This window comes from Lagenorhynchus albirostris, chromosome 11 (genome assembly GCF_949774975.1).
Source record: "Lagenorhynchus albirostris chromosome 11, mLagAlb1.1, whole genome shotgun sequence".
Taxonomy (NCBI): Eukaryota; Metazoa; Chordata; class Mammalia; order Artiodactyla; family Delphinidae; genus Lagenorhynchus; species Lagenorhynchus albirostris.
This window is the reverse complement of record NC_083105.1, coordinates 92,528,908-92,547,250: the sequence shown is the minus strand read 5'-3', so window position 1 is coordinate 92,547,250 and position 18,343 is coordinate 92,528,908. Positions and strand designations below refer to the sequence as shown.

The following is an 18,343-nucleotide window of genomic DNA, read 5'->3' as shown; positions in this document are numbered from 1 at the left end:
AGTCGGCACCCCAATCCCCCCCATTGTTCAAGGATCAACTGTATTCTTCAAGGTTCAGCTCAGAAACCATCAAATGGACTAACATGTCAAGTTACATGCCCAGTTTATCTGTAAATATTTGTTTGTGAATGAATGAAAGCATAAATGAAACAAGTCTTCCCTACATTTTCTCCTTCCTGTATCTTCATCCCACAGCTCAAGAACAAGAGCCATATCTCAGCCTACTAATATACCCTAGTGGATCATAGTATGGGCTCTACCGTCTGACTTTTTCTCTCTGGGTTCAAATCCTGGCTCTGCCCACTAAGTAGCTGTGCAAACTTGTTTTCCCTTGTGGCTCAGAATCTTTATCCCTACAACTGTGATCATAATACTATCTCTTGCATAGGGGTATTGTGAGAATATGATGAGATAATACATAAGGCGCCTAAAATAGCACCTAAGGACTCTAAAAATGTAGCTATTATTATATTCAAGTGGTTCCAATTTCCTGACCCACCTCCACGGGACCTTCACAAGAACAGAGCTGTTCAGGTGCTTCTTTTCTATATCACATTCACTGATTCGTCAGCTCTGCAACCCAACAATCTCTTGAAGTCTCTCCTAAAACTACAAACTTTTTATGTTATCACAAGAAAGACTGCCTGAAGGTGACAGAATGTGAAAGTTATGCTTTTTATTATATTCACGTAAAATAGTCAGTTACACTGAGTTGTCCAAATGCATTGGTGAATTAAAGCCTCCAACTCTTACAAATTTTTATACATATATCTATGCATTTATAAATACACACATATGTAAAAGATATATATTTTCTTCTAAAATAAAGTGCCCAAATCTTGATATGTGGGGGCATAATAGGGAAAAAAGAATCATAAAGCTTTACCAATTATAGACTGTGCTTTCTCAATATAAGAATCTGTTTTATACGCATTTATTCAGGTATAGGGAACTCTAATCACTCATTCTTTTCTGAATTCTCCTAAGTGAATTAATTTATCTGAAATATTAGAAGCCACATAGCCAACTTAATGAATCAGAGGCTGGTTCTTCTTACTGTGCCTGCCACAAAGCCTGGGCTCCCCAACGGAGGTAGTTAAGCCTCATTCTTAATTTTCCTGTTGTTTTGAATGTTGTCTTTCTTCTAAGATGATAAGCAGAGAGAGAAATGAACCAGACACCTCTAATTCCAAATCCGCAATTAGCATTCAATAAAGTCAGGGCTTGGTGAAAAGATTCCTTTCGTCTTTACATCGCCCTGGGCTTGGTGAGAAATGGTCCAGGAGGATTTGAATTGAGGGGTCCTGCTGCCTTTGTTATAATTAAATCTTGTTGGAGCCACAGAAGAAGAATTAGGATGCAATGATCAATAGATCAAGGAGAGAACCAACTCAAATTGAAATGAAACTCTCTATGACAATGGAAAACTTTGTGAGAGCATGTTTGAATTTAAGAACAAAACAAGGGTTAAAGAAAAACTAGATGATTTAAGATAATTCAGAAAAATCCTCACTTCAAATAGAAACTAAGGCTCTATTCCCTGGTCCAACATCTTAGGTACTCTTCCTGTGTTTTCACTGTATTTTCTATTATCTTAGACTTATAGGGTGATCATTTGTAGACTTTGACAGGGAATGGAATTTAAAAATGCCTCTGAAAAGACTTCCACCTATCGAAGCAAGGTGAAGATGCCTAAAAATAGCTTAATATGAACACAGCCGTTGCAGAATCTGGTGATTACATGTTCAAACTGCAAAAGAGCATATTTTATTCAAGCAGGCAAAAGAGAGATTGTCAGCACTGAAATTGCATTAAAACACTCTATAACTTCCCAGCATATGGGAGGCTGGGACCAGTGGGAAGCCCAGATGTTTCCCAGAGTCAGAACAAGGAATGGAGTATTTTCTTTTATTTGAGGGGAGAAAAAGGGAAAAAGGGCAAGAAAGTGTTTCCATTTACCCAACCCACCTGAGCAGGGCCTTCACAGGAACAGAGCTGCCTAACTGCTGATTTTGGTGAGCATCTTGTTAATGGCTTGCTTGACGTGCGTGGTGGAGCTGCGTCGCCTCGTCTTGCCCTGGACCATCCTCCGGCGACGTACCTCTCTACACAGCTCGTAGAATATCTCGGTGATGTTCCCTTCCCCGGTACAGGCAGAACACTCGTAAAAAGCACATGCCAATTCTGTGGCCAGCTTCTCCCCTTCTTCTGTACTAACCTGTCTGGAGTGGTCCAAGTCAGCTTTGTTTCCAACCAAGATGAGAGTCACATTCTTGGGCTTTTTGATCTCATCCAGGATGTTCTTAAGTGGCAGCACTTCCTCAAAACTTCCTCGGTCAGTAACGTCATAGACCAGCACAAAGCCTTCCCCCCATCGCATGTGTCCTTCCCTCTGAATGGTGTCTTCCTGTTGGCAAGGAAAATACGGCAGTCGGGAGACCTGGCAGTAATTGCCATGTATAGATGCTGCAGATGCTAACGGTGATCCCTTAATGACTATTCCTTATGTTCAGTGTCATTAAAATTTTTTGGTAGTCTGCCTGAACAAGCTGACCTTCTCAATCAGTTTGGAGTAGAAGCATTACTTAGGGAACTAAACATTTTCTAACTGCATAGAACCTAACTTTCGGCTTCTGATTTTTTCTTGCCACATCATTAAGTGTGTAATCCCAAGAACTATAAAGAAATTATACTCTTAGTTGAGCATATTGCCTCTGAGACTTTTCATCACAAATAAAGAATTGGCCCATAGGTAACAGACAAGTAGACCTAATCCCATCCTTTGAGATCAGAATTAGAGGCACGGCATAGTGAAGTGGTTTTGATTTTTTTTTTTTAAATTTTTTTCTCTCTTCAGATTAGAGACAATTAGCCCCCAGGACAGAAAAACAGTGAAAACTTGTATAGAGAGTCAAACTCAAAGCCTGGGGATTTTGGCTTCTTTTTCTATCTCAACACCCTCCAGATATTATGCAGTCCCAATAATGACAGAACCTCATTTGCAGTGATTCTCAAAGTGGGTGATCCCTGCTTCCTAAGAAGGCAGCATGTGTGATTTGAAAATGCGTTGCCTTTATAGGCTCAAATGATTTCTGCAGGCAGGTATTTCCCTGCTGCCTCTCTTTAGAATCAGTGCTGGAAGGTGAGAGCATATATAGGGAGCAGGTAGTGATGAGAAGGAAAACTGTATAATTAGCTGCAAGTATATTTCTTGGATTAAATACTTTAATTCAAGTCTTCTTGGGATCCCAAGTAACTGAAAAGAACCATGAAATCCTTTAGCTGCCTAAGTCTCATTCTTAGTGGTCATGCCTAATCTTGGGAACCAAACCTACCTATGAACTTCTTTATAATTTCAGAACGACTGGCTACAAAACAAATTTATATTAGTTTCATTTTAAAATAAGTTACTATTGTTCAATGGTGTGGCTCAAATTTTCAATCGGATGTGGTGAGGTCTGAAAAGAATATTACAGAAGGGATTCTTAAAATGAAGTATTCCAAAAAAAGACTCTAAGGTCATATAAGTTTAGAATATAATATATAGTAAATTTCTTAAAGATTCACCTTATACATAAGCATATTAAGGCTCTGAGAACTTCTCCAGTAATGATATGTTTAACTTTATCACAGCATTCCAATGGGAGTTTTGGGAGATCTCTCCAACTCCCCAAAATATAGGTGGGCAATTCTATTCTAGATGATATTATGTGAATGTTATGATATTTTCAAAACCCCTTTGGAATACTGGGTAATTTACATAAGGATGCATTTGCAAATAAGTTAATACTGTTGCAAATAAGTTAATATTGTATTTAAAATAACTAGATAATTAAATTTAAAAAGTCTTTAGGCATCATTAGTTAGTTATAGGAAAGTATCTTAATTTTGTTCATATTATGCACATCTCATTTTTATTTGATCCAGAAAATACTTTAGCTTATTCCTCATTCACCTGGCCAGCAGTATCTAGTATCTCCATGGTGACAACTTCATCATCAATGGTTGCTTGGTGTCGGTAGGTTGATTCTGAGGAAAGGTGAAAAAGAAGGGGAAAAGGTAAATAAGTGCATGATTTAATTTGATGCTTAGAATTACCAATTATTCACAGGAGTATGTCTGTTTTTATAGCATAAGGGAATGTGCATCCCAGGAAGTCTTTGCCTCTTATTTTATTCTCCTATGAGGCCAGCTTCCTGATGCTCTCTTCCTTCTAGAATGAGGCCTCTACATCCTAAAATGAGAACGTGATTCCCACAAGTGCATTCTACCTTCATACTCCTAAAACTCCAGTTTCTGGAATCATGTTAATTCCTGTTCCAGACAAGATGGCATATAGACAGAAGCTGTTCATTTCTCTCTAGACCTCAACCCTAGGAATGTAATAAACATTAGAGGGAAGTGGATGGCTATCCATGTAAAAAATGACTGTGTAAAGCTATGAGGGACCCTTGGGGCAGTAGAAGGTGGTTGGACCCCAGTGACTGGGGGTTGGTGAGGAACAGTTACCCAACATGGAGGAGGGCTGGGCAGCATGGAGGGGAGAGGGAACAAAGCAGAGTTCATGTTGCCTCTTCAAGGTAGAAAAATGGCAGCAGTTCAATACCAGCCGGAGACTGGTAAGATGATATCAGAGTAGTCCCCAAGCTCTGCTGGAGTCAGGAGAAGTTAGCAGGGCCAATGGCACCAGGTGGCTGCGTGTGCCCCTGAACGTGAAATGGAAACCAGAAGTTAAAATGGTGCTGCTCTATATGAAAACTAGAACAATTGTCATAAAGCACTCAATAAATGATTAAGTTGATGAAGTTCAGGTTGAAGAACTCTCCCTGAAAGCACTAGTAAATGATAAGAAGGCAAATGTGAAAGTAAAATATAAGAGATATGGATAATAGAAATAGACATGTTATTTTCTACTATAAAATGAGCCTCAAAGAGAGAATAAAATCCATAGAAGAATGGAAAATATTTGAGGTTGTAGTGACTGAGAATTTCCCAGGATGAGAGGCATTGAACAACTTCATATCAAAAGGACTGACAGTATAGAGTGGATATACAACAAGGTCCTACTGTATAGCACAGGGAACTATATTCAATATCCTGTGATAAACCATAATGGAAAAGAATATGAAAAAGCATGTGTATATGTATAACTGAATCACTTCACTGGACAGCAGAAATTAACACAATATTGTAAACCAACTATACTTCAATAAAATAAGTTTTAAAAAAGAACTAACAGGACACACAAGGGAAAAAGTCCCATGTCTCAACCTGTTACAACAAAATGTAAGGATATCAATGACAAAGAGGAAAATTTTAAAGGGTCTAAAGGAAAAAAGCACATCACCTACAAAAGCATGTGATTCAGATTGACCCTGGGCTTCTCATCAGCAAAACTGAATTCAGGATCCTAATGGAGTCAAGCAAAGCAATGAAACTACAACAAAAGCAATCCAGAATTACAGTTCTAGATAACAACAATATATCAGGTTGGAGGCGGGGGAAGAGACCAGAGGCAGGTTTGAGTGAGCTAATGTACTTGTCTTACTCCAAATGATGACATGACAAAAAAGAAGAACTGAAAAAAGTGAGCAAATTATTCAACTCAACTGTTAGAAGAGGAAAACAGAATAAATCCAAGAAGATATGAGGAAAGAAGTAAAAGAGAAAACATTAGATAAGGTTGACAAAACCAAAGCACGGTGCTTGAAAAATTAAAAAAAAAAAAAGGTGGGCGGAGGAAAGGTAAAAATCTGGCAATACTGACTAATAAATTAAGAGAGAAGGTGCGATCAAACAATTTAGCATAAAAAGGGGAAATAGTTACACATTCCGGTGAAATAGTAATAAAAATAAAATAATATTATGAACTGTATACCAAACAAATTTCAAACACTTGATAAATTTTGTGAGAGAAAAAAATACGCAGATTGTTGCAATGAGAAATAGAACACAAGTAGATCAATAGTGGGTAAGGAAATTTAAATGCTGATTGTAGATTTCTCTTTGTCATAATGAAATAACTACACTCAATTGGCTTTATAGGAGATTGCTATTAAACATTAAAGAAGCTGTTCTAGAAAAACAAAAAAAAAGAATAGCTACCCATTACACAAACTCCAACAAGTATTGCAAAAGTAATATGAAGAGAAAAGAGAAAAAATTGTAACCTAATTTTATTCTTAAACATAGATTCAAAAATTCTAAATAAAATATTACCCAGTTGAATCCAACAGTGTAATAAGAAAAGTACATCATAAACTAGTAGAGTTTATTTCAGTAATGCAAAGTGTTTATAACTATTAGTGCAATTAACACATTAAAGGACTAAAGAAAAAAAACCACATGATTACCTCTATAGGTAGATCTACAGCATGATAAAATGTATATAAACTTAAAGTATATGCATATATAGAAAAATACTTCTTTCAAAAAATATGTAATAGCTAGCACATACTGCTTATCATTTGAACACGAATGGTTCTAAACGCTTTACTTATGTTAACTCATTTACTCCTTACAAATATTTCATGCAGTATGTATTACTATCAGATCCATTTTATGTGAAGAAACTGAGGCACAACAACATTTAATAAGTTGCTGAAGGTGACACAGGAGTTAAGTGGTAGGTACAGTTGAGACTGGAACCCAGAAGATTGGCTTTAGGAGTTTAGGCTTTGAACCACTGTGCTATGTAGCAACCATATTAATTATGTACCTATGGGAAAGAGGAGGGCAATGAATGTCAGAAGAGGGGATGCAGGAAAAATAAAGTGAAATAATATAAAGGCTTCACATACACATGACATGGTGCCAGGAAAACAGCAGCATGATTAACTGAAGTATTAACTCAATTATTTGCGCTTCAAGTACCCAAATCACTAACCAAGCAACTAACTAAAACTTAGAAGTTTCTTTCTCATCAGGATAGCCAGTAAACCAGTGTTTTTATTTCATTTCCTCTCTATCTGTCTCATGTTTCTGACTTTCATTTCTTCAGCTCATCAACTATTTTACAGTTCTTTTCTGACCACAGTTTTAAGTAACTTTGTTGTAAATCAAGTCTCCTACTCAAAATAGAAGCCACAGAAAGGAAACTTAACTAAGCAGCATAAGCTATAGCCAAGCTAGCCTTCGACCTGCCATCAGCCGTGTATAATGATCATTGCCATAGGCATGGCCCATTGCGAATGTATTTTCTGAAAAATAAAATTTTAAAATGAAGTTTTGTTTTGTTTTGTTTTTTTTAGACTCCACATATAAATGATAACCTGGCCATGGACATTTAGGGTGCTTCTATATTTTGGCTATTGTAAATAAATGTACAGTTCAGGGAATATAGCCAATAGTTTATAATAACTTTCTATAGTGTGTAATCTATAAAAAATTGAATCACGATGTCGTACACCTGAAACTAATATACTATTGTGAATCACTATTCCTCCATTTTAAAAAATGAAAATGGGATTATGTTCAATAGATTTTAACAAGTGTATTTTACGTTACTGTCATTTTCCTATAATACGTAATCCCTATGTGGTATGTACAATGATTCTCAATTCTAGATCACTCCATCCCCCTACTCTTCTATGTTAAATGGGAGATTATTGTTTTGTCTAATTGAATGCTCTAAAATACCATTTACAGTAGCTACTCATCTAGAAGTTTTCTCTCAGTTATTTCCTTTTCATCTTCAGTGCTCCAGCCTGAAGAGGAGAGGCCAGAGGGCAGCACACAGCTAGGATCCATGCCCTTTTTGTTTCTCTCTCCACTGCTCTGCAGTGACCTTTGCACTGCCTTCCCTTTCAAAGGACTGGCATCAGCCCTGGAGCCTGGAAAACAAGAGTTCTGGGCTCTAGCCCATCTCTTTGCACCAAAAGTTGTCTGACAGGGACATTTTTCTCAGTTGCCCCCATGATAAATAGGATATGTATTTCAACCACAGAAGGTCACAGTAGGGGGGGAATAAAATATAATGAAAATGGTATGAAGTTGTGCGATTCTTTGGCGGTTTGTTAACCGAAACAGAAACGTTGAAAGGCAGGAAATGAGGGAATGTTCGCCACAGACAGAGCAGCGGGTGGCAGCAGTGATTTCATCTAAGCTGAACACTGGTTTCATGCCATTTGAAGCATTTTTTTCTTTAAGCCCCTTCTCTCTCTCATTAGGAACCCATGTCTACATGTAAAACAGTGGAAATATTGCTTACAGAGGCAAAACCTTGTACATCGTGTGCTAGAATTATCCGAAGATAATTCTAAAAGATGTACTAAGTACTTTGGAGTGAAATTCTACTATTCATTCTAAAACATGAGAATAAATGTGTATGTGTTTGGAGGGTGGAAACACTTTTCTTTTTTTCATACTAACAGAGAATGATAATTTTTAGTCTTTTTTCTTGAATGTTAGGGAGAATGATTGTTTAAGAGATACTTTGAAGTGAACCAAATATTGTATACTGTAAGGTCAATATTAGTTTCAAGATGGAATTAGGCATATTAAATATATATATATATTAAACATATATCTGAAGTTCACTGTATATGAGAGATACATGATTTATAACCTATATTCATTACCATTTTATAAACAGAAGTATATTTTGTATACTAAAAGAAGCTGATGCTCAAAGGGATGTTTTGTGTGATTAATCCTTTCACTGATTTAGCTCTTCTGCAAATTTCAACATATTAATATGGACATTTGGCTAGTACAGTAACAATGACAGTAATGTTTATTTATGCTATAGTGGGATTTGTACTAACTGGAGTTCTATTGCTGGTCTAACCACAAACTAGCCACGTAATCTTGGATAAATTTATTTCTTTGGACTTGCTTCCTTATTTGCCAAATGACGATCTCAAAGTTCCTTGCTGTGCCAATATTAAATAGTTCTGTGAGTTGTCTGAGCACCTCTGCTTTAGTATCCAGTTGAGAGCATTTGTTCCAGGTGTGTCTCTCTCTTAGAATGAGCCTTTCCAAGCAGAGGGAATTGTAACGCAGGCAGGAAGAGCCAATCTCAAAATCAAAGTGTCAGTGTGTCCAATATGTCTCCCACTTCCTACCCTCACTCTTGTCTGAGCCTTTACTAACCAAGTAGACACCATAATCCATTCAAACACAGAGTAGGGTGCCTCCTAGGTAGTAGCAGTCTCTCTCTCTCTCCAACTGCCCCCAACAAGCGTAAGTACACGTACACACACAACTGTACACGATCTAAGCCTTTGTCCGTGTTCTCTACCATGATCAGCATTTTCTGAAGGTAATATGACTCTCAGAGGTAGAGATTCAGTTCTTTTTTTGGAATCTAATCAGAACACAGCAGCTGTGCTGCACCCAGAACACTGCTGCTACCTCCATCCATCAGGGGTTTTTCCTGGCTAGGTGGTCCAAGTCCCAAATCCTGTAGGCTCCAGTGGTGGTTTTCGAATGCAATTCACAGACCAGCTCTGGCCTCTGACAAAGATTTCACTGGTCTGTGGTGAAATGAGAAAAATTTAAGGAAAACTAAAATTGTCCAATGTAAGGGATTGAATTTTTTCTTAGATTATATCCTTCAAAACACTTGGAGGCTAATAATATTTCCTTCTTTTATGAAATGTATGTGCCACCCGAATGTTTAATTTTTCCTCAGCCTCCGTCCCTAACTGGAATTCCTGTGATAGTTCCTCTCCTTAAAAAAAAATATCTAAATTTTGGGAATCACTTGCTGTTTTCTTTATAGAATTATCTGAAGCAAGAATTATCTGTAGCAAGCATTTTCTTTATAGAATTAGCTCAGAGCAATAGATATTCCTGTGTTGTTAACATGTTGAGTGGTGTTCATCGTCTTCAGCGTCTCATGGAGCAATAATTCTGTTACAGGTTGAAAAAAGGCCCATGTTTTGGAGGAAGGCTGTGCATTCAGAATTCAAAACTGTCCTTTGCAAATATGCCGTTTTACTTTCTAGGTAGCTTTCCCTTTGGGTGGTGGTTTTGAAACTCTATAATAATAGTATGGAGTTACATACAGGAAATGCTTGATTCATCTTGAATCAGATGGATTGGAAACTCCTGTAGGCTAGAACATTAGTGACTTCTAGTACATGAGTGTACACACACACACACACACACACACACACACACACATCCAGTTTCCAGGGTGACTGAATAAAAGCCTCACCTGGGAGTGAGTCATCTATCTGATACTCCTGAAGTCAGATGAGCACTCTTGTTGCCTAGCAACTGCAATCCTTTTGGAGCAGCACGGTACAAGGTCACTCAATAAAATTTCATTCTTCTTTTTTTTTTTTGCGCTACGCGGGCCTCTCACTGTTGTGGCCTCACCCGTTGAGGAGCACAGGCTCCGGAAGCGCAGGCTCAGCGGCCATGGCTCACGGGCCCAGCCGCTCTGTGGCATGTGGGATCCTCCCGGACCGGGGCGCGAACCCGTGTCCCCTGCATCAGCAGGCGGACTCAACCACTGCGCCACCAGGGAAGCCCAAATTTCATTATTCTTAGTGAAGGAAGCCCGAGCTACAGATAACTGATGCAGGAGATTTCTATTAATAGCTGTCGTTTTTCAGAAGGAATAAAACCAAAGGGAAAATGGTTCACCCAAGACTAATTAAAAAGGAGCATTAGTTACTAGAACGTATTCAGAGAGAGCTCAGAAATTTTATGAGATCATTTTTTAGAAGCTTCATCTTTCATTGAGATGTACTGGTACAGCTAAATAAAATTAGTATTTTTCTATTAAACTCCCATAAATTATCAAGATTCTCAGGGACTATAATCTTTATAAAACTTAGATAAGTAAAAAAAATATAAGAGGAGAGTAAGCATTTACTTAGGTGGGGCAAACAATAGATAATGAATGATTTTTTCAAACCAAGTGCGTTTTTAGATCCACATATATCATCTTAAGATTAGATTGTGGCTATATTAAAACATGTCAAAAATTATTGATGTTGAAAAACACTTTATTTAAAAGCAGAAACAGAGATGATTAATGAATGTAGAGACATGCTGTTCTCTTAGATTAAAAGATTAAATATCTTAAAGCTGTGAATCTTCTCAAAGTAATTTATAGTTTTAATGCAATTCCAATAAAAATTATGTCATGTTATGATAGAGTTTTAAAAATTGACCTGGAAGAATAAACTAGAGATAGTAGCCAAGATAATTCTGTAAAAAAGTAAAGAAGGAAGGCTTTCTCTACTGGGTTTCAACATGTTCTCAGGAACATACAATTATCAAAACAGTGTGGTACTGGCATTGGATGTGAAAAGCAAATCTAGAACTGCAACCTCACATGCATGATCCCATGTATGAAAAAAAGGCAGCATTGGAAGCAGTGGGGAAAGGTGGGGATGGTTCAATAAATAATAGGAAGACGGTCAACTATTTGGAAAAGATGTTGGGTCTTCACCTATTACTTCTCAGTAAAATAAATTCTATAGATTAAAAAGTTAAAGATTAGATAAAATATAAGATCACTGTCTATTCCCTTCCCTGTTCAGTTTCCCTTTGTAATGCTTATCACTATTTGACATGTATATATTTGTTTTTTGACTCTTCTCTCTTCATTAGACTGTAAGTTCAACCAAAGCCCATGTTTTCTCCGTCTGCCTGTTGATTTATCCTCAGCACCTAGAATCATCATAGGAGGCATTTAATACATACTTGTCAGATGAATGAGTGAAAGCAATGAAAGGAGGCACAAGGGGAAAGAAAGCCCCCTTTTAAACCGAATGTGTGTAACCTTGTAGTGATAAGCACGAAAACAAAAAACAAACCAGGAATCACCTTGCCCCACTTCATCATTCTGAGGAAGGCCAGCTCGGTCTGGGACACTGTGCCTGGTAATGAAATGATGTATGCCTCTCTCTCTTCATATGCATTTCAAAGACATTGACCTTTACAAAACCAGCTGAGGTCCCGAAGCATACCAAACAAAAACTCAAAGGCTTAATTCAGAGTCAAATTGTAGCTTATTTGGAACCCATGGATTTTCAGTGTTATTTTGAAGATGAGAACTAAATAGATTACGAATAAGTACTCTGCTTTGGACTATGAAAAATACATGTGATGAATACCTCATCCATGAACACTACTGCTACTTTCAAGATCCAGAGATATCAATTTTTGCTGCTTTTTTATTTTTTAAATAGGCTTAAATCAGATTCATTGGAGAGAGGAGGGGGAGGAACATAGTTTATTTATATATTTTCCCAAAATGAGCATTCACAAGTTTTATATTACTGTTATCCTCTCCTCCCCATGCCATTCTCTCCCACACCCAATTAGCCACGACCGCTGCATCCTCTTTCTCCCACTAGAATGATGCTACGTTTACTGATGGAAGAGCATCAAGTTGTACCCATTTCCTCCTTGTTTCTGGTTTGACCTGATTTCATTCTATGCATTAAAATTCCACAGGGTTCTAAGCACAGATGGCATGCAACGCACATCCATCTTCTTACAGGGCTTCTTCGCGTGATTTGATACAGCACTTCCCAAATAGCTGCAAGATGCTTAAAAATGTTGCAACAGAAAATGTCATTCTCTCTTTTGGGTCAAAACTTTGATCAGAGAGAAGGATGAAACAAAATTTGACCTACCGAGGGTGGGATCATATTCCCAGATGAACCGTTTGGTCAGAAATCTCACTACAAGAGCTGTGGAAAAAAAGAACAACATTTCAATCAAATTTGTTAATTTTCTTATAGTTCCTACCCTCATCAGGAAAGAGAAATAGCCCATACAACTATATGTGTTTTATGTTTCCTGGGCCTATAAACCCAATACAAACCCGATATATCGATTTATGTTTATTCAGATATTTTTAAAATTTCATATTGTGGCCTAAAAATTGGTGTCATGTTTTAATGGTTTGTTGTGCATTAATGAACATCTTAGATTTGTTCCTTTAGTCACAGAGTTAAAAACATCACAATGTGAAAATGCGCACATATACAGTTTTTAGCAAAACAATGAATGTAGCCATAAAGCATTACAATATGGATGTCTAAAGTTTGAATACTGATAATGATCGATAAAGACCAGTTAAAATGTGATAATTTTTACTGTAATGAAAAGATATTTGTATTATAAAAAATACTCAAAATTACAGATTTTATTAGTGAATCACTAAAGCTTCTCAAAAGTAAGGCCAATGAAGTACTTACTGTCAGGATCTGGAACTATGCTGTTCACTTCAGTTGCATGATCTCCTCGACCAGCGCTTCACCCCTGAGAGGCAGGTGCTAGGATTGACCCCATTTTTCAGATAAGGAAACTGAGGCTCTGAGAGGTTAACTCATTTAACTAAGCTCACCTAGCTAGTTAGTGGCTGAGTCAGGATGTGAATTCAAGAGGCTGTTTCCGAAGCCTGTAATTTCTCCATTGTCTAAACTGAATTTAAGGCCAAGGCCATCTGGCTAATATTTAACTAGAAGGTGAGTCAGAAAAAGAGCGATGCTTGAGAGAGGTGGATTCTATTGTCCTTAAAAAACCGATGGGACACATGCTGAACATTTTCTTATTCTTGTATTATAGTTGAAAACAATGGTTTTTAATCTTAAAAAAATCTTTTTTTGGAGGAGAGTATCACAGACAGTTTAAAAATAGAATGTAAGCTTTGGACCCTTTCCCTGGAAAAATGTATATACACACAGTCTAGTATATAATTTCAGCAGGCTCACCAGCCCTTTGAATACCCTTGATGGTCTTTCTGGGATCCCACTGACCTTAACTAAAGAATCAATGTCTACTGTATTTTATCATTTAAAAATGTCTATTATGGTAGTTTTACTGAAATGTCCTTTATGTAGTAGTCTATAAAGATAATCCTTGGAGAAACAAGACTATTGAGTTGAAAGTCACTGTCAGTCTCTCCTTTGTCTGTTGCCTCTGTTAAGATCAACAGGGTATATACCCTCCTACCGCAGTGGTTTATATGAGAGATCCCAGTGCAAATTGCAATGAAAACCTCATAAAACAGACTACAAGTAAACGTGCCTTGGCTGGAGACTGAAAGCAGCAATGTTCTTTCTAATTACAGAGTGTGAGGCCGAATTTGAGCCAAAATATTTGCAGTGCCTAAAGTAGCAAGGCCACTGACCCTATAATACTTCCCACAGTGAGTGTACGTGTGGTTTGATCTTCAACTTGCAGAGTCTGTCACTGTCCACTCTCTTGAGACTGTCTTTTTTTTTTTTCATGTAAGAAACTGTAAGCCCTAGACAGATATTCTTCTGTTTTTCAATTGTCAGTGTTAGTCAACATAACTGCTTACAGTATTCAAAGAGTTTCACATTTTGTCAGAACATGGAGTTTTAACTCAAAAGGTTGTGACCTAGAAAAATTCATTTATCTGGCATCTTCAAGCCATGAGCTATTAAAATTAACAAAATTTTTTACATAACTGAAGTTTGAAGTACCCCAGTTCCCAGACCATTTAAATTTAATCATTTCTCAAAGAAATCTTTATAAAATGTTTTAGACAGGCCATTGCCTTTCAAAACCAAGTATACCAAGTAGAACTAAATCACTCTTAAATGTCTGGATCTTAGTTAAGAATCTTGATTAGTGCCCTGTGTAGTTATGTGGCGATACTTTTAGAAGCTGTAGAGTCATTGAGGCAAAACAATTCTAAAGTGCTAGGGCTTTTGCGTATTTTTAATTTTTGGTTATATAAATATAATTTTTCATATACACGCATATATAATATTTTCCTCCCTGAAATACCATGGCTTTCTCTCTTTTTTTTTTTTTTTGCGGTACGCGGGCCTGTCACTGTTGTGACCTCTCCCGTTGCGGAGCACAGGCTCCAGACGCGCAGGCTCAGCGGCCATGGCTCACAGGCCCAGCTGCTCCGCGGCATGTGGGATCTTCCCGGACTGGGGCACGAACCCTCATCCCCTGCATCGGCGGGCGGACTCTCAACCACTGCGCCACCAGGAAAGCCCCATGGCTTTATCTTTTTGCCACGGTTTCCGAGACTACCTCTAATAACCTATCTATAAATGTACTTTGTTACTTTTATTATTCCAAAGATGGATAAGCCGTATTAACAAGCTTGTTAGAATTTTGCCTAATATTGGAGTAAATTAGTTCTGGGGTTTGGTTTTAAACAATTTGTTCCAAGAATATAAAAATGATTCTTGTGCACCTTTGAGTTATCATTTTGTTGTTGATAACGTCGTTCCTGCTGACTTCTGGGTTTTGGGCTCAGTTTCAGATTGTCACCTTGCAATGGGCAGTGCTGCTCGGCTCAATCAATGAAATCAATCTACACATTTTTAAAGGGATCTACATCTTTATGTCATGGTTATTTTAACAAAAGAATCCTACATTTAAAAAAAATTCAATCTACTTCAAATGCAGTAAAAATCATCAAAAGCCATTTTGAAAAATGGACATGTCATATATTCATTTTTTGAAAACATGTTTTCATCTCTCACAGATTATTCATGGAAAAGACAAATGCATTTTATATATTATTAAGTTTTCAATAATATCATAATGTACAATTATTAGTCAAAAGAATGAAAATAATTTTACATCTTTGGAAATGATATCTGCTAAAGGCTTTATTGTTATTTAAATTGTCTGAGGTGCGTAAGTGACATTCACCATTTATTGATGCAATTACAAAACTTCACCAGTATTATTTCATCCCTAGTTTTATTATAATTTTATTACGAAATATAATTTTCATATGGGATATATCTTATCAAGTCTCACCTCCTCCACCACGACTACTCTCATCACATGGTTTTACCTCTTAACGATAATACAATTGCTTTCTCAGTGGTGTCCCTATTTTAACTGCACCCCCCAGTACTCCCTTACACGACTCTCCACACAGCAGCCAATGATTCTGTTAAAACTTGAACGAACTCTCACATCTTTCCCCAAACGCTCGCTGACCTCATCTCATTGAATAAGTATTTTTCGAGTGACTTCTCTGTGCCAGGTTCTGTTTTAGGTGTTTGCAATAATCCAATAAACAATTGAGACAAAGATCTCTGAACTTACCAAGCTTATATTCTTCTAGGAGGAGACAGATAAAAAATAAAAATAATAAATAAATTACAATAGTCTGTTAGAGGTATTAAGTGCTATCAGATAAAATAGGAAGAGCAAGGTAAGGGGGATTCAGCATTGGGAGATGAGGGTGTGAGAGTTATTATTTAAGATTGGGTGACCAGGGTAATTCTTGATGTGACCAGGGTAATTCTTGATGAGAAGGTGATAGAAGAAAGAGATGAGGGAAGATATGTGGGGGGAACAGTGCTTCAGGAAGAGGGAACAGCCAGTGCAAAGGCCCTACAGCAGGAATGTGTGCTTGATATGCTCAAGGAATATTAAGCAAGCCAGTATGGCTAAAGCAGAATGAGCAATAATAGGTATAGTAGTTGATTAGGTTATTTCCTGTCTGTCATGATTATCAATGTAAGCTAGTTTCCAACAAAACGGAAAATTCACTAAGTAGAACTTAATCGAAAGAAATATTATTAAAAGCGACATCAAGATAATAAATAAATAGGATAAAATTCTGTTTATAAGCAAGAGTTAGATGGGAAAGTTTCTATATTAAAATAGCCATACTGTTTCTAAAGGTTAACAAGGTTGGGATAGTTTTTCAAAATAATTGCTGATGTCATTATCACGATGAGGCAGACATCTGAAGTACCAGCTTTAATGACTAGAATGATATTTTTAAATGAAAATGGATTGGATGTAATCTGTGCAATAAACCAACTTTTAGAAAGAAATGAACTTTTCAAGGTAAATGAAAACTAACACACATGATATTCTTATACTTTAAAAAAATTTAAGAGATAAATTCGAGAGAGATTCAGACAGAACTTTCAAAGGTTACTTTTTAGACTCATATTCTTAAAAAAAATCCTATTATGTATGTCATTATTTTTCACTTATACAATCATGAAACAACTTGATTAACAATCTGTGTAATACAACTGTGTTGTAAGGTACTTAAGCATATGAGACCTCCTAAATATTTGTGATCATTGTCTTTTCTCTAGGTCTCTTAAAGATGTATCCTTATTATTAAAAATCTAGTCTTTTTGTCTGAAAGGAACTTTTATCTCTTTACTGATGCATATTGAATGTGTTCTCAGTTAAAGCAGTTTCCAATTACCTGTCCTTTCCAAACTCTGGCTTTTTCATCTATAATATATGGATAGCAATATCACCTTGTGGCTCATAGTTGATTCTTTTGCTTCTCCTGGATCCTCATATACCTCTGCAACATGAATTTCAATCATTTCCCATAGCACTCCTTACATCACCCCACCAGACTGATTGTACTCCTTATTAACATCACGCATATTCATCTCTTAATGCCTCTAATCACATTGTTACTGCTGCCTTGAAAGTCCTTATCTAACTAATAAAATCCTAATCATCCTTCAAAATCTAGTTCAAATATAACCTCCTTTATGAAACCTTTCCTTTCTTTCTGTATCAGTTAGCATTGCCATGTAACAAATACAACCCCAAACTCAGTAGCATACAACGATAAGCATTTATTATGGGAAAATTATCATGTGCTTATAGAATCGTGGTCAGTTGATTATCTTGGGAAAAAATCCAGCTGAAAAGTGTTTAAAATAGTTAGGTCAGAATTTTTAGGATAGGAAAAGAATTTCTGCTTCAATTGAGAGTACTTCAAGGAACATTAACTTTCACCTGCCCATTTTGACTAACTTTTGAACTTGCCTTTGATCCTGGTAACACACCCAGTGAAAACCATTAACTTCATATTGTGCTAAGATGGTGCTCATTATCTCCTACATTCATATCATAATGAAAAGTTATTATGACTATGTATTAAGTGATGTATATGGTTTTTATTCGGTAACCTGCAGGACTTTCATACAAAATATATTTATTTTTAAATTGTAGGACCAGGTAACTTTTAAATACTTTTAAATGACCTTCCACAAGAGTCTATTAAATTTAGAGCAATTATTTCACGAAGAGTTTTAATTATGCTGTGAAAAACAAACAAAAACTTTTGTTATAGGAAAAGAAAGCAGATATGGATAATACTAGCATAATCAGAGTCCATTCTGGGTTGTAAGTATATTTACTGCCCGTTATCTGAATTATTTTTCCTATTTTTTTACAACCAAACTTCTCAATGTTTAATACACATGTTAAAGCTTAAAAACCATGAAAAAACATTATAATAAACTTACACAGTATCCCATTTGTGAAACTTCTCAAAATTATGATGCATAGAAGATAGAATGTCTCTCTTTTCCTCTTCTTCCCGTTTCTACTTCATTACACTACTTACACTGTAACTACTTGGCCAGCAAAAAAT

The 18,343-nt window shown here is 36.6% G+C and overlaps 1 protein-coding gene across 2 annotated transcripts in view; it reads right to left on the bottom strand.

Annotated features, from left to right (window-relative positions):
* Positions 1-661: 661 nt before the first annotated feature.
* The window catches only part of RERG (RAS like estrogen regulated growth inhibitor), a 107,342-nt gene continuing 89,660 nt past the window's right edge, over positions 662-18,343 (bottom strand). Inside the window, exons 3-5 of one of the 2 annotated variants that reach the window (XM_060165378.1) lie at positions 12,603-12,659; positions 3,956-4,029; positions 662-2,407 (exon numbers count right to left, since the gene is read on the bottom strand). In XM_060165378.1, the coding sequence (XP_060021361.1) occupies positions 2,000-2,407; positions 3,956-4,029; positions 12,603-12,659 (539 nt within the window). In that variant the 3' untranslated portion in view covers positions 662-1,999. Of the gene's footprint in view, positions 2,408-3,955; positions 4,030-4,509; positions 4,644-12,602; positions 12,660-18,343 lie in introns of those variants that run through there. The other variant, XM_060165379.1, reaches the window with a different exon arrangement.